This window comes from Cucurbita pepo, chromosome LG15 (assembly GCF_002806865.2).
Source record: "Cucurbita pepo subsp. pepo cultivar mu-cu-16 chromosome LG15, ASM280686v2, whole genome shotgun sequence".
NCBI lineage: Eukaryota > Viridiplantae > Streptophyta > Magnoliopsida > Cucurbitales > Cucurbitaceae > Cucurbita > Cucurbita pepo.
In genome coordinates, this window is record NC_036652.1 from 827,922 (window position 1) to 844,175 (window position 16,254).

Genomic DNA, 16,254 nt, shown 5'->3' on the forward strand with positions numbered 1-16,254 from the left:
AAAATACCCTTATTCTTTGACGTAATTACCAAATTTTAACTAAAAAGATTTTAAGGCTTGGAAAAAGAATGAACAATTTTAATATATTATTTAATTTCTATTTCTAAAATCAAATGTGTATATGGTGAATTGCAAAATAATATGAAAAATGAAGATGAATAAATAAATAAATAAATAAAGTAAACAAAATGAAAATTAAAATAATAATAATAATAATAATAATGAAAATTAAAGTCAAAATAGGTAGGCTAGTTTTTTCAAGCAAACCCCTCTCTCCACTAATTTACCTTAATGATGAGTAATAATTTTGGTAATCAAACTAGAAAAAGACATTTTATTAGAGAATGATAGACCAACACAACTCTCCACATTGGTATGATATTGTCCACTTTTGAGCATAAGCTCTCATGACTTTGTTTTGGGCTTACTCAGGAGGCCTCAAACCAAAGACAAAGTATTCTTTATAAACCCATGATCATTCCCTAAATTAGCCGATGTGAGACTTTCATCATCCAACATCTCCCCTCGAACAAAGTACGCCTCCCCTTAGTCGAGGCTCAACTCCTTTTTCTTTTGGAGTCTTCGTCATTTTTTTACTATGCCTTCGAGGAGGCTCGACTCCTTTTCTTTTGGAATCTTTTGTTCGACATGAAGATTTACCAATCTATTGGCACGACTAAGTGTAGGGCATGACTCTGATACCATGATAGACGAACAAACTCTCCACAATGGTATGATATTGTTCACTTTGAGCTTCAGCTCTCATGACTTTGATTTGGACTTCCTCAAAAGACCTCAAACCAATGGAAAAAGTATTCATTGATTATAAACTAGCAGATGTGAGACTTTCATCATCCAACGGAGAATTCGGGTTGAGAACAGGTTTGTCGGGTTGGAACATCGAAATCTTTATCTTAATAAAATAACAAAAAAGATAAAAAGAAATCACAAACGAAAAAAATGAACGTCCCATCACCGAACCGAACCGAGCATTTCACTTTCTAATTTAATAATTTCAATCACTCCGAGCCTCCTTCACTCATAATTGAGGCAATATCTTGTTTAGTGGGACAGCCAGTGAAGGGAAAGAGTGGTTTGGAGGAGAGGAGAGATATCTAAAATGATTTTCAAAATGTGCCACGTCAGCTCTTGATATATTATTTTTATTTGTGGTTTTAAATCGAAATTTAATTGGCACTCGCTCACACGTGGACCAATCATAATTTATCCTAATTTTATTTTTAATTTAATACCTTCTTTTTTTCGCGTCTTCTAATAGGCCGCAGGCTCCTATTTGGTTGCGCCGTGAGCAGAGCCGAAACGTCCTCGCCGTCGCCGGAAATGGAGTTTTTGGCCTGCTTTCTTTGTTTCTGTGTTGCGTTCTTCATTTTGAGGCTTAAATCGAAGGCGAGAAGTACATCGAAGCTACCTCCGGGACCAAAGCCTCTGCCGGTCATCGGAAATCTCTTGGATCTCGGCGACAAGCCTCACAAGTCACTCGCCACCATGGCTAAGGTATATGGTCCAATTATGAGTCTGAAACTTGGACGAGTTACGGCGGTGGTGGTTTCTTCTTCCGCCATGGCTAAAGAGGTCCTACAAACAAACGACCACTCTTTGTGTGACAGAGCCATTCCAGATTCGTTGACGGCTTACGATCATAACGAAGTCGGATTTCCATGGATTTCTGTTTCTCCTCTCTGGAGGAAATATCGCAAAATATGCAACAATACTCTGTTCGCTCGAAAAATTCTGGACGCGAACGAGAATCTTCGTCGGAAGAAAGTGGAAGAGCTCGTGGAGATTGTTCGAAAAAGCGCGTCGAAAGGCGAGGCGGTGGATGTAGGGAGATTAATGTTCACGATTACGCTGAATCTACTCTCGAATACGATTTTCTCTGTTGATTTAGCAGATCCGAAATCCAAATTAGCAAGACAGTTCAAGAAATGCGTGCAGGGAACTATGGAAGAGGCCGGAAAGCCAAATTTGAGCGATTACTTTCCCGTGTTAAGGAAGCTAGACATTCAAGGGATGAGGAAGAGGATGAAGATTCACTTGGGAGGTTTTCTTAAAATTCTAGACTCAATGGTCAAACAAAGGATGAAGGAGCAAGAACTGAATCGTGATTCTGTTCCGAACAATGATATGTTGCATTATCTTCTCAGAAACGAAGAGAGTGACGCCAAAATCGATCATAATCAGATGATACATTTACTTTTCGTAAGAATTCTCCCCTAAATAATCGTTCGATTCTTAAATTAACTATAAAATTGAAAAGGCGATGCGTCGTTTTTCTAATTTGTGCAAAAAAAAAACCCTAGGTATTGTTCGCAGCTGGTGCGGATACAAGTTCAGTGTCGTTGCAGTGGGCAATGGCGGAGCTATTGAGGAATCCAGAAAAATTAGCGAAAGCTCAAGTGGAAATGAGGCAAGTTTTGGGAAAGAACAAATCAGTGGAGGAGGTGGACATTCCGAGGCTGCCATATCTACACGCAGTAGTGAAGGAAGCTTTACGATTGCATCCAGTGGCTCCATTGTTGCTACCTCGTAAGGCGAAACAAGAAGTGGAGATCGCAGGTTTCACAATCCCTAAAGATGCTCAGGTTCTGGTAAATGCATGGGCGATCGGAAGAGATCCGATGAGCTGGGAGAATTCAGAATCATTTGAACCGGAGAGGTTTTTGGGGTCAGAAATTGACATTAGAGGACGGAGCTTTGAGCTGATTCCGTTCGGCGGAGGGAGAAGGATTTGCCCTGGACTGCCACTGGCTATGAGAATGATGCCTTTGATGTTGGGTTCGTTAATTAATTTCTTTGATTGGAAGGTTGAGGATGGATTTGAAATAAACATGGATGATAAATTTGGCGTCGTCATAGAGATGGCTCATCCACTTCGAGCCATCCCGTCCTTAATTGTTTAGAATAATTTCAGACTTAATTATTGTAGGTCTTCGATGAAAGTCCCACATCTGCTAATTTAGAGAATGATCCTGAGTTTATAATCAAAGAATACTATCTCCATTGAAATGAGGTTTTTTGGAGAAGCAAGTAAAGTCATCAAAACTTATGTTCAAAGTGGACACTATCATACCATTGTGGATAGTCGTGTTGTACTTAGCTGAAAACTCTTTCATTGCGTAGGACCTGTATTTTGAAGTACTCTAAAGTGGACACTATCATACCATTGTGGATAGTCGTGTTGTACTTAGCTGAAAACTCTTTCATTGCGTAGGACCTGTATTCTGAAGTACTTTAATTATGTTTGAACTTTTGTCTTTGTATCTCGGGTGTTAAGGATATTTAGTAATAAATTATAGTTAACCATATAAATCATATTTGATATCTTATTATAAGGTTATTATCATATGTATCTTTTTATTTATTGTTATTTCCGTTTATTACTTTTTATATCCTTCTAATTTATTTGATTATAAATAAGATAACTTCCATACCATTTAGGTGCGGTGGATTATGCAAATATTCTCATCGAGCAACGCCTAGGGCGCCGACGTTCTCAGGCAACTCCTGAAACACGACCCGCAGCCTCGATGGATCGCCAAATGCAATCCTCGATCCCTCAGCCGACCTCAGCCAACGCTCCACGACCAGAAAACCTACAAAGAAGAGAAAAGAGAAAGCAAAATCGAGAGAGAGAAATCTAAAGTCTTCGGCGAGATTCCGAGATCACGATGCCTTAACCAAAGCACCTGAATCCAACGTCAAAACGCTCAAATCACTTCGTGAAAGAGACTATCGACCCTCTAGGACATGTTTCACGCCATATTGTCGTCGTCGTCGACATCGGAAAAAGGAATCCGGAATTCGAACTTTTGAGAAACTTCGTGGGAGAGAGGAGGAGGAGGTCACACAAGAGATAGGGAGAGAAACAACGTCCAAAACCGTCACGGTGAGGAAAGAGAAAAATCGCGCTGTGAGTCAGGCGAGGAAGAAAAGATCCGGGTCGGATCCAGATCGGTAACCCGAGGCCCAGTCCGTCTGTAGCGGCCCACGCCGTAGCGCCTCGACTCGCCTGCAGCCTGTGTCACCAGACCAGCCTGCAACCCGAGGCCTAAACCCATCTCGGCCCAATATCTCAACCTGCAACCAAACAACCCGCGACCCAGCCCACAAACCGAGACCACATGCAGTAACCCAATAACCCGACGCAACCCGCCAAGCTGACCCGAGACGCATGCACACGACGTGGCCCACTCCTGGACTGCCACGTGTCGACCAGCGTCTTAAGCAGCCCTTCGGCTTGGTCGACTTAGATGTCTCGACTCGGCTCCCGGCGACTCCACGGCTTATTTTGCTTGGGTACCCCTATTTTAGCCCAATTTTTATGGTTCCAACCCTCCATGATCTATTTTTGGCCTCGGTGACGGTAATTGAAGTCATTTTAGTGCCGTATTTTACACTTATTAGTATGATCGTTATTAATTTGTGAAATGCTAACGAAAGGTGATAAATGGTGTGATAGGAAACAAACTCCAAAGACATTTGAAGCAGCTCTTGGGGAACGGGATCTAACATTATAAATTAGGGAGAATAACGGCTAAGGCCAAGTGGCTTTACTATAGGATATGGTAGAAATTTGATGTGATGTATGATGTATGAGCTATATCGAATAATGTTGTAGGTGAATTATATAGTGATGTATGATGTATGAGCTATATCGAATAATGGTGTATGTGAATTATATAGTGATGTATGATGTAGCTATATCGAATAATGTTGTACGTAAATTATATAGTGATGTATGAGCCATGATGTATAATGATATATGATGATGTATGAGTTGTATCGTATGATGTTGTACGTAAATTATATGATGATGTATGAGCTATGATGTATGATGATGTACGTGAGTTATATGACAACATATGATGCGACGTGCCTGAGGATTCACACTCGCACTTGTGGGTCGTGTGTAGAGAAGTACTACACATCCATAGTTAGTCCGGACTGGGGGCCACCTGGGATAGAGATAGGTCCCTAGAGCATATTTGCATGTGTTTGCATTTAACATGGTCCCTATAGTGGGGTCAATTAGTGAGTATTCTTTGAAATACTTAAGTCGTGTGACACATTATTTTCCAGGTAAAAGCAAGACACCCATCAGTTCCGAGAACTTATTCCATTTCTCATTTCTCCAATTAGTGAGTAAAAGCAAGACACTCACCTCCCATTTCTCCAAATTGACTTCGTCGACGCTGTCGCTGACTGTCTCTCCATTCGACTTGTTCTATTTCCGTCAACTCGACTGTAGGTTGTTTCTCTACTTCTTGTCTCTTCTCAATTTAGAATAACTAAAAAATAAAGGGTTGAGTTGGGTTATGAAAATTTTCGAACTGAATTGGATTACCAATCTAACCAACAGATTCCGGTTGGTTTGGAGGAGAGGAGAGATATCTAAAAAGATCTTCATGAGGTTTCACGTCAGCTCTAGATATATTATTTTTATTTGTGGTTTTAAATCGAAATTTAATTGTCACTTCCTCATACGTGGACCAATCATAATTTATCCTAATTTTATTTTTAATTTAATACCTTCTTTTTTCGCATCTTATAATAAGCCGCAGGCTCCTATTCGGTTGCGCCGTGAGCAGAGCCGAAGCGTCCTCGCCATCGCCGGAAATGGAGTTTTTGGCCTACTTTCTTTGTTTTTGTGCCGCATTCTTCATTTTGAGGCTTAAATGGAAGACGAGAAGTACACAGAAGCTACCTCCGGGACCAAAGCCTCTGCCGGTCATCGGAAATCTCTTGGATCTCGGCGACAAGCCTCACAAGTCGCTCGCCGCCATGGCTAAGGTATATGGCCCAATCATGACTCTGAAACTTGGACAAGTTACGGCTGTGGTGGTTTCTTCTTCCGCCATGGCTAAAGAGGTCCTACGAACGAACGATCACTCTTTGTGCGACAGAACCATTCCAGATTCGCTGTCGGCTTACGATCATAAGGAAATCGGATTTCCATGGATTTCTGTTTCTCCTCTCTGGAGGAAATATCGAAAAATATGCAACAATACTCTGTTTGCCGGAAAAATTCTCGATGCGAACGAGAATCTTCGTCGGAAGAAAGTGGAAGAGCTCGTAGAGATTGTTCGAAAAAGCGCGTTGAAAGGCGAGGCGGTGGATGTAGGGAGATTATTGTTCACGACTACGCTGAATCTACTCTCGAATACGATTTTCTCGGTTGATTTAGCAGATCCAAAATCCGAATTAGCGAGACAATTCAAGAAGTGCATGCAGGGAATGATGGAATTGGCCGGAAAGCCGAATTTGAGCGATTATTTTCCCGTGTTGAGGAAGCTCGACATTCAAGGGATAAGAAAGAGGATGGAGATTCACATGGGAAGTTTTCTTAAAATTCTAGACTCAATGGTCGAACATAGGAGGAAGGAGCAAGAACTGGATCCTGATTCTGTTCCAAGCAACGATATGTTGCATTATCTTCTCAAGAACGAAGAGAGTGACGCTAAAATCGATCATAATCAGATGATACATTTACTTTTCGTAAGAATCCTCCCCTAAATAATCTTTCGATTCTTAAATCAACTATGACATTTAAAAAGCGATGCGTNAAAACTCTAGGTATTGTTGGTAGCAGGTGCGGATACAAGTTCAGTGTCGTTGCAGTGGGCAATGGCAGAGTTATTGAGAAATCCAGAAAAATTAGCAAAAGCTCAAGTGGAAATCAGGCAAGTTTTGGGGAAGAACAAACCAATGGAGGAAGCGGACATTCCGAGGCTGCCATATCTGCAAGCGGTGGTGAAGGAAGCTTTACGATTGCATCTAGTGGGTCCATTATTGCTACCTCGTAAGGCGAAACAAGAAGTGGAGATTGCAGGTTTCACAGTCCCTAAAGATGCTCATGTTATGATTAATGCATGGGCGATCGGAAGAGATCCGATGAGCTGGGAGAATCCAGAATCATTTGAACCGGAGAGGTTTTTGGGGTCGGAAATTGACATTAGGGGACAGAGTTTTGAGCTGATTCCGTTCGGCGGAGGGAGAAGGATTTGCCCTGGACTGCCACTGGCTGTGAGAATGATGCCTTTGATGTTGGGTTCGTTAATTAATTTCTTCGACTGGAAGGTTGAAGATGGACTCGAGATAAACATGGATGATAGATTCAGCGTGGTTGTGGAGATGGCTCACCCTCTCACAGCCATCCCTTCCCTAGTGGTTTAAAATATTTACCGAGTATCCGAACAATATTATATAATCATGTAATGAAATGGGGTAGATGAGAAATGCACTTCCCTCTCCTAAACCCTATTTATAAATAATCTCGTTAAAATAATAAAAAATATATATTAACTTTAAGTATAAGTTCGGGTGACTTTGCTAGACTTCTCAAGAGATCTTGTACCAATAGAGATAGTATTACTCGATTATAAACCCATGATCATTCCCTAAATTAGTCGATGGGACTTTCGTCCAACAAAATATACTATTAACTTTTAAAAATAACATTAACACGCTTTACGTTTATTAAAAAATATTAAAAAATTATGTTACCATCAATATATTGACGAAAACCATATATTGATACCTCATAAATTATATCTAAACTTTTAATGTTAAATTTGAAAGTTCACTATAAATTATGAAACGAAATATAAGAATATATATATATATATATATATATATATATATATATATATATATATATATATATATATATATAGCCTTCTCGTTGTTTCACGAAGGAGGGTAGACATGGGGCGGTGTGCCAGTAAGGACACTGGGCCTCAACATCAAGGACGTTGGGCCTCGAAGGGGGGCGTGGATTGTGATGTCCTATATTGGTTGGGGAAGAGAACAAAACAATTTTTATAAGAGAGTGGAAACCTTCCCCTACCAGACGCGTTTTAAAAGTCTTGAGGGAAACTTCGAAAGGGAAAAAGAGGACAATATCTGCTAGCGGTGGATCTAGGTCGTTACAAATGATATCAGAGTCAGACACCGAACGATCTGCCAGCCTTCTCGCTGTTCCCCGAAGGAAGGTAGATACGGGGCGGTGTGCCAGTATATGTATATATATATTTTAAAATTTAGTCACAGATCTGCTATTGAAAATACGTCTAATGTGTCGAAAATGAAATGAAATGGCCGGGGTTTCAAATTTAAAGATGTTTTTGTAACAAAGTGGAAGTGATTTTTCGTCACAAGAATATTATTTTAAAATATTTTAAAAATTTAAGAATATTATTAAGGTTTTTAAAAATTTAAAAATATATTAGAGAGAAAATCTAAAATTAAAAATTATTTTTAGGAATTTGGGTTTGACGGAGTCTTCTNAAAAAAAAAAAAAAAAAATAATAATAATAAAAAAAAAAAAATAATAATAAAATAAAAATAAAATAATAATAATAATGACGTAGTCAAACGAGTCTGTAAATTGTCGTTTCATCCAACAGCGCGTGGACCAGAGCCATCCATTGGATCGTCTTTTTGCAAAAAGAGAAAAGCAGTGGCTTAGTAGCAGTCCGTAACAGTAGAGTGTTGTTTGTTGCCATGTAATAAAGTCCCTCACCTAGCTCCTCATCGTCTCTCTCTCTCTCTCTCTGTCTCCTCTGGTTCGAACTCTCTCCCTCTCTCTCTCTCTCCACTTTTTCAAGATCTCGCTCTCCCTTTTCCTCCATTCTTTCCATCTCTAAAAGTTCTTCACTCTTTTCTCTCCTCGTGAACTGAAGTTTTTATAGTCTTTCTTCTAGATCCTCGACCGCATTTCATGGATCTGCAAGCCAATATACCTGCATTGCTGCCTCCCGTTTGTGCTGTTTTGATTTCTCTCTCCTAGGGTTTTTCGTTATCATCTGAGGGGGAGTTTCTTTTTTGGTTGTTGTTGAGCTATGTGGTGGGGGATTTGGAGCTCGCATTGTGTAGGGGAAGATTGTTGCCGGCGAGTACTTCGCTGTTATCCTTGTGTGTGTTTTCTTTGGCAGATTTTTGTTGAGGTGGTTGAGCTTGTAGGTGGCGGTGGCTACTGATGATGATTCTTTCCTCTGAAATTTGCTTTCTGGACACAATATGCGTTTCTCGATTATGCGCCTTCTTCTGGTTCTTCATGCGGTTGATTTGCTTTTCTCTTGCTCAGGTACTTTGCATTTACCTTTTCGACTTGATTTTGTCGAGGAAAGTACGTGATCTCATTTTTGGTTGCTTTGCTACTTTTGGCTTTTTTTATTGTTAGATTCTGTTTCTGTGTAAAGGAATAATTCGTTGAGCGAACAATTAGGCCACTGAGGAAGTTTCTTTGTTAAACTCTCAGCGAGAAACAGTTCATTTTCGCTATATCTTTCTTCCAACAGTAAGATTGACGCTCAATTTGCTTATGATTTTGGATATATTTTGCTGAATATAACATTTAAATCTCTCATCGTTGAGCTGTATTATAATTATCATCTGAATTGTCATGGCCATTATGTTGTAGAACTTCTGAGAGTTAAGCTACCTATTGTCTATGGTTTCAGGACAATCTTCACCACACATATACTTGTCTCCTTCCTTGCAGCCATACCTGCAAACAACGACCACAGAAATTCCAACAGAGCATGGTACAGCGATTTCCATTTAGTATCAACATGTCTTGTTTGATAAATATCTATGCATATTCGGAGTTTGGTACTATAAACACATGATAAGTGTCCAAAATTTGTTCGAATGTAAAGTTCTGGCTCTTAAAGAAATCGATGAGGCACAAATTTAGCTTGTGTTTGAACTAACCATACCCATCAGTTGTCCAAACTCACTAGGTTGGCAAATCTTACGCATTCTGTCAATTTTGATGATGATGTATATTTAATCGATGGAACTTTTGTTGGAAACTACTCAGTGAAGCTATATCTTTCACGTCAATGATTAGACTGTAGTATGTCTTGTGGTTATGTGGAGGAGTTAATCTTACTAACTCTCCCAAAAAATCTAAATACTTCTGTTTTCAGCTTCAGTTTCCTGCGTCTTGAGTTGGTTTTCAACAACTTGAAGAGGAACATGTTAAACAATTTCAATTAATGCGATTGGTAGCATTAACATTTTGTTTGGAGTTCGGATTGTAATTGAATAAATCATTAATTAACTTTGGATTGATGACAAGACAATTATAAAATATGACCTGGCAACTTGGAGTTCAAGTGAGGCAGTGAGCATGCTTTACCTTATCATTTGGTCGTTCTTTTTGAATGCTTGATTTTTGCTTGGTTGGAATTGTTCTCAAATTCAAAACATCTATTATTTCTGGGAACACAATTAGTAGAAAAAGAAAAGTGAAATAGTGAAAACTTTATGATGGTCATTCCTTTTTAGTCTCCTTCTAATTGTTCAAGTATTCATATTTATCCCTTTTTCCATGGCATGCATGTATCTCCATCATTGCAGCAAGGTTGGAGTCGATGAGTTTTTCATTTAAGCCTTCAAAGTTACATGCTAACTGGATCTTTAAGTCATCTTTGGGACCATCCACTGCTCCTGCACCTTCTCCAGGTTATGAAGGGAATGTAATAAATTCTTCACTGTCCTCTGTGTTGCTATTACTTCCTGACATTACACTTTTGTAGGTCCTAGGAGTGCACCCTTACCTATTCGACATCATCGGCGGCGGCGGCGGCGTATACGGCCTCATGTGATTGCTCCTACACCATCAAAAGACCAAGGTAAAGTCGGGGATTGAATTACTCAGCAGTCAATTATTCATAAAGACAGAAAAACCTGTATAACCTCAAAGTACATGATTGCCAAATTACGGTTCTTTGATTCTAAGCATCTGATCCACGTAATTGCTTCTAGGCTGCTGAAATTCTTGCTCGTGCTTGATTAATGGGTTTGTCCATCCCATTTCTTGCTAAAAAAACAGGTTTATAGAGCCATTTGTTGAATATTGTTGGGAGAGGAGTCCCACCTCGGCTAATTAAGGGGTTGATCATGGGCTTATAAAGTAAGGAATACATCTCTATTGGTATGAGGCCTTTTGGAGAAGCCCAAAGCAAAGCCATGAGAGCTTATGCTCAAAGTGGACAATATCATACCATTGTGGAGATCCGTGATTCCTAACACCATTCCTGTCTATTAAGCATTTGCTTGAATATGAGTTACTTCAGAGCTAATTGTTTTAATTCATTCTCATGCTACGTTTGAATGACTTTGTAACATTTGATGTTGTGATTGGTACGTGGGGCCTTTGGTTTTGCTAGGTCATGGTGATCCATAAAGAACTTTGTGCCCTCTAAGGAGCCTTGCAAATTTTCATCTTTCATTGCCTAGACCAATGATTAGTCTTCAAGTTGTAAATTTTCTTTTATGAAATTCATTGTACTAAATACTTTACCTTGGACTTGGAAGGTTGTGATCAAATATGTATGGAACCCCTTACTGCGGCTCCCTTTGGTTCACCTTGTGGCTGCGTGTTTCCCATGAAAGTCAGACTTCTTCTGGATATAGCTCCATATGCTGTCTTTCCTGTGATGAACGACCTTGAAAGTGAGATTGCAGCGGGGACTTACTTGGAGCAGAGCCAAGTGAAAATCATGGGTGCTAAAGCAGACAGTCAAAATCAAGGAAGAACTATGGTGGATATAAATTTAGTACCTCTAGGAGAGAAATTCGATAATACCACTGCAGTACTGACTTACAGAAGGTTTTGGGATAAAAAAGTACGTCTAAATATGACGCTTTTTGGTGATTATGAAGTTGTCTACATCAGCTATCCAGGTAATAGCTTCAACAGTTTTTCTCTGCGTTTGTTACACCCCCCCTCCCCCGTTGTAAATATTTAGAATAATAAGCCATGATTACCAGGGATTCCTTCTTCACCACCATATGGAGGGTACATGGGAAGTGCTCCTAGTGGAGGTGCTGGTGATCTTCCTATTACTGCAAATTTCGTTAATAAGAGCCAGAAGATGAGCATCAAAACAATTGGTATCATATCACTTTCAGCATTTGTTGTGTTATTAGTATTCATTGGAGCTCTTTCCATCTTTTTTAAATGGAGAAAAGTTGGCAGACCGTCTAGTGCTGTTGGCCCTGTCTTCACATCATCAATTAACAAAAGATCTGGTGAGTTTGTAGATCCTGATCTATTAGCTATCACAAGGATCTTTCCACAAGTACTACTTGAGTACGAACTTTCCATGATCTATTTGGAAAGTCCTGTTGATTTTACTTGCACTGCTTAAGATGACTTCATTCTGAATTAATACAGGTCTAGGATCGGGTTTATCAACTAGCATTGCTAGCTCCACCTCTGTTTCCCTAATTTCCACAATGCCAACCAGTATTCAATCTGTTAGAACATTTGGACTTTCCGAACTTGAGAAAGCAACAGACAAGTTTAGTTCGAAAAGGATTTTAGGCGAAGGGGGATTTGGCCGAGTTTACTGTGGTATTTTGCAAGATGGAAATGAAGTTGCAGTTAAGTTGCTTACACGGGATAATCAGAATAGAGACCGTGAATTTATCGCAGAAGTTGAGATGTTGAGTAGACTGCATCATCGGAATCTTGTGAAACTGATTGGTATATGCATGGAAGGCCGAACTCGCTGCTTGGTTTATGAGCTTATCCATAATGGCAGTGTTGAGTCTCACTTGCACGGTATATTTTCCATATCACCTATGATTAATCGTATTAAGTGTTTGTTAACCTTTCTTATATACCTTTCTTATATGTACTGTTGTTGGATGTCTCCAGTTTCTGTACATGATTTGTTTGATCGTCTTTAGTAAAACTTTTCTCATTCATTCAATCTTAGAACAAAAATGTTTCATTCACATATTTCCTTGTTCATCAGTGCAATGAAATTTGATCGTGTAGATCATCAAATTAAAGACTCCTCTGCCTTTTATGCCTAGGGACTTCTCCATGTATCTTCTGTTGGATATATATTGGTGCATTTTAATTTGTTCTGTTTAAAAAAGTTAATCGGCCTTGTTTTTTTCTTTCATAATTCTGTATCAGAAAGTATTGATAGATGAAGGATTTCTCAAAGCCAGAGAGGTGAAGAAAAGGGGTTGGTTTGTTCATAGGAAACGTTAAAAATTTCTTTAACCAACCAATACCAAAATAACTAAGCATCCCTATGCCAGGAGTGACGTATCAAACCAAAGATCTTCAATTTGGGGCCGTAAATGGTACAATGCCAGAGGATTAATAAAATCATATTCATGAGTACTCCATCCTTTATTTCCTTCCAGGGGGCCATACCAATGCTCTTGTAGGGTAGGAGGCCAAAGAATTCTAGCGATCTTTTGGTAACAGAAACTAGAATTCCCATATCCTTTTAGAGATAAAGCTTGAACTAACCATTCTTTGTTCGAGGATTGTTGGGAGGGAGTCCCATGTTGGCTAATTTAGAGGATGATCATGAGTTTATAAGTAAGGAATACAGTTCCATTGGTATGAGGCCTTTTGGGGAAACCAAAAGCATAGCCATGAGAGCTTGTGCTGAAAGTAGACAATATCATACCATTGTGGAGAGTCATGATTCCTAACATGGTATCAGAGCCATGCCCTTAACGGACATGTCAATATAATCCTCAAGTGTCGAACAAAGGGTGTACTTTGTTCGAGGGCTCCATAGAAAGGAGTCGAGCTCGATTAAGGGGAGGCTGTTCGAGGGCTACATAGACATCGGGGGAGGCTCTATGGTGTACGTTGTTCGAGGGAAGGATTGTTGGGAGGGAGTCCCACGTTGGCTAATTATGGTTATAAGTAAGGAATACATCTTCATTGGTACGAGGCCTTTTGGGGAAACCAAAAGCAAAGCTACGAAAGCTTGTGCTCAAAATGGATAATATCATATCATTATGGAGAGTCGTGATTCCTAACCTTTGTTTTTTCTTACGAAAAAACCAAACTGATGGCTCTTCCACCTGTATTTCAGCATTGACCAATCTTGTTAGATATATGTTGGTACATTTCCATTTATTTAGTCCCATAAGTTTCTTCCATCTTTTTCTTCACTGATTATTTTGTAGTGCTCTATACATTTATTGATTGATAAAAGTTCAACTTTTCATTGTTTGTGCCAATGTAATTACACTTACTTTTATTTTATGTAGGCATTGATAAGAGAAAAGGACCTCTTGACTGGGATGCACGATTAAAGATTGCTCTTGGAGCTGCAAGAGGTTTGGCATATCTTCACGAAGATTCGAACCCCCGTGTAATTCACCGTGATTTCAAGGCAAGTAACGTTCTGTTGGAAGTAGATTTCACCCCCAAGGTTTCAGATTTTGGGTTGGCTAGGGAAGCAACTGAAGGAAGTGAACATATCTCAACACGCGTGATGGGAACTTTCGGGTAATTTCGGTGTTGGTTATATCTATGTTTCTTATTGCATCGATCTGTTTCGTAATCCATAATAGTATATCACATGACTATTTGTGGACATCAGTTATCATCTTTTGTTCTTGACTGAGCCAAAAATTTGCAGGTACGTCGCCCCTGAATATGCAATGACAGGACACCTGCTCGTCAAAAGCGATGTTTACAGTTATGGAGTTGTGCTACTTGAGCTTCTTTCGGGTAGAAAACCGGTGGACATGTCCCAACCACATGGTGAGGAGAACCTCGTAACATGGGCTCGACCTCTATTGACCAGTAGAGAAGGTTTGGAGCAACTAGTAGATCCTTCTCTAGCTGGTAGTTACGACTTCGACGACATGGCCAAGGTGGCTGCCATTGCTTCTATGTGCGTTCATCCAGAAGTGACCCAAAGGCCATTTATGGGGGAAGTTGTGCAGGCTCTAAAGCTGATATACAACGATACAGACGAGACGTGTGCAGACTACTGCAGTCAAAAGGAGTCATCTGCTCGGGACTCCGATTTCAAAGGCGACATTGTTCCATCAGACAGCAGTTGGTGGAATGCTGGTGGCCTTACACCACGACTGACTTTCGGTCAAGCCTCTTCCTTCATCACCATGGAATACAGCTCTGGCCCCCTTGAAGAGATGGAAAACCGACCGTTTTCAACTTCAAGTTTCGTCGGCGACGAGATATCTTTGCCTATTCGGCACGGAAACAGGTCAGGTCCGTTACAAACCACACGAAGCAAGCCAGCATTCTACAGATTTTCGGGAAGTAGGAGCGAGCACGGAGGATTTCTTTCAAGGCCTTCTTGGAACAATAGGTTTTGGGTTTGAGTTTCTTTTTAAATCGTGAAGAAAAGAAATACTTAGGAAAGCAACAAAAAGTGGATCATCCACCATTGGTGGTGCCCCCTTGAGAGCTCCATTCTTGATCATCTTATGCTGTGTGGAGCTCTCAATGGGACATTGGTGCTGATGATCCTTGTGGATGGAATGCCTTTCTACGACTCTTTTAAAATGTACAGTTTTAACTCTCTTGGTTCATAAGGTGCTTTGAGGCTTGGAAGTTCAAAATAGTCGTTAATGTGTGAGATAGAAGGAAAAAGATTAAATAAAATAAAATAAAATAAAAATATTGGGCTCTAATTTTGGAATTATTGATTCATTACCATACGAATTAGAATTGTAATTCTAATACTCTCTTCTTGTAGTTGTATCATATCTTCTTTTCGACAGTTATTGCATTAATCATGCTCTGTGCTCGTATCAAAGACTGATGAGGATTAGAGATGTTCTCGAAGACAGGTAATAGCTCTATTTTATTCATTGTTCCCGTAAAATTCTTTATTTTTGGCAGGAATCGAGGCGAGAGTGGGGATTTGGGTGGGGCTGAGTAGGGTATATTCTCTTGTTCTTAGCTTTGTTTAGTAAATGAAGAGAAATATCTTCTCGAACCCTACCATTCCAAGGATTTTCGGCCTTGTTTGGGATGGATTCCTATATATGTCTACTTTTTTTTTTTAATATTTTAGAATTTCAGAAAATTACTTTATTAAATCATTGCAAGTTTAATTTTTATGGTAAAAATGTTATGCCTAATTATGATATAATAAATATTAAAATAATAGAAAAATGATAAATTAACTCCGATTGGATATTGATTTTAAATTTTTCTTTTCATTATTATTAGACCCTTAGAAATTTTGGTACTAAATTACAATTTAATGTTTTAATAGAAGTCCAAAGTCAAATTTATATTTAATTTTTAAAATTATTTTCCTTATTAAACACAAAATTAAATATTTATAAAATGTCTTTTTATAGAATTATTAAATATTCCGCACCTTTTTAAAGGTGTATTAAATATAAAATTAAAAGTTAACCATTTATTAAATATTTTTTAAACTTGATACATATCTTAAAAAAGAATTATAAAAT

At 39.1% G+C, this 16,254-nt stretch overlaps 3 protein-coding genes across 4 annotated transcripts; all 3 read left to right on the forward strand.

Annotated features, from left to right (window-relative positions):
- The first annotated feature begins 1,292 nt into the window (after positions 1 to 1,292).
- On the forward strand, positions 1,293 to 3,326 carry LOC111811139 (geraniol 8-hydroxylase-like). The gene is made up of 2 exons (XM_023697881.1): positions 1,293 to 2,220; positions 2,322 to 3,326. Exons 1-2 carry the CDS (start codon positions 1,342 to 1,344, stop codon positions 2,919 to 2,921), a joined length of 1,479 nt encoding a protein of 492 aa, XP_023553649.1. The 5' UTR covers positions 1,293 to 1,341; the 3' UTR covers positions 2,922 to 3,326.
- Positions 3,327 to 5,637: 2,311 nt separating this feature from the next.
- LOC111811389 (geraniol 8-hydroxylase-like) lies at positions 5,638 to 7,275 on the forward strand. Its single transcript, XM_023698204.1, has 2 exons — positions 5,638 to 6,516; positions 6,595 to 7,275. The coding sequence occupies exons 1-2, from the start codon at positions 5,638 to 5,640 to the stop codon at positions 7,192 to 7,194; spliced, it is 1,479 nt and encodes a 492-aa protein (XP_023553972.1). The 3' UTR covers positions 7,195 to 7,275.
- A 1,269-nt stretch (positions 7,276 to 8,544) lies between these two features.
- LOC111811387 (receptor-like serine/threonine-protein kinase ALE2) lies at positions 8,545 to 15,462 on the forward strand. 2 transcript variants are annotated; one of them, XM_023698202.1, is made up of 9 exons: positions 8,545 to 9,106; positions 9,483 to 9,566; positions 10,387 to 10,491; positions 10,566 to 10,661; positions 11,347 to 11,715; positions 11,803 to 12,063; positions 12,209 to 12,598; positions 14,065 to 14,305; positions 14,439 to 15,462. In XM_023698202.1, the coding sequence occupies exons 1-9, from the start codon at positions 9,040 to 9,042 to the stop codon at positions 15,148 to 15,150; spliced, it is 2,325 nt and encodes a 774-aa protein (XP_023553970.1). In that variant the 5' UTR covers positions 8,545 to 9,039; the 3' UTR covers positions 15,151 to 15,462. The 2 variants fall into 2 exon arrangements, with proteins under 2 accessions (XP_023553970.1, XP_023553971.1); XM_023698203.1 differs by lacking the exon at positions 8,545 to 9,106 and adding an exon at positions 9,132 to 9,319.
- The last annotated feature ends 792 nt before the right edge of the window (positions 15,463 to 16,254 follow it).

Bases quoted from the DNA above. Each gene is read 5' to 3' on its own strand.
- LOC111811139 (XM_023697881.1), top strand. From the start codon at position 1,342: ATGGAGTTTTTGGCCTGCTTTCTTTGTTTCTGTGTTGCGTTCTTCATT. The intron at 2,221-2,321 runs GTAAGAATTCTC...AAAAAACCCTAG, and splicing joins AGATGATACATTTACTTTTC to GTATTGTTCGCAGCTGGTGC.
- LOC111811389 (XM_023698204.1), top strand. From the start codon at position 5,638: ATGGAGTTTTTGGCCTACTTTCTTTGTTTTTGTGCCGCATTCTTCATT.
- LOC111811387 (XM_023698202.1), top strand. From the start codon at position 9,040: ATGCGTTTCTCGATTATGCGCCTTCTTCTGGTTCTTCATGCGGTTGAT. The intron at 9,107-9,482 runs GTACTTTGCATT...CTATGGTTTCAG, and splicing joins TTTGCTTTTCTCTTGCTCAG to GACAATCTTCACCACACATA. The intron at 12,599-14,064 runs GTATATTTTCCA...TATTTTATGTAG, and splicing joins TGTTGAGTCTCACTTGCACG to GCATTGATAAGAGAAAAGGA.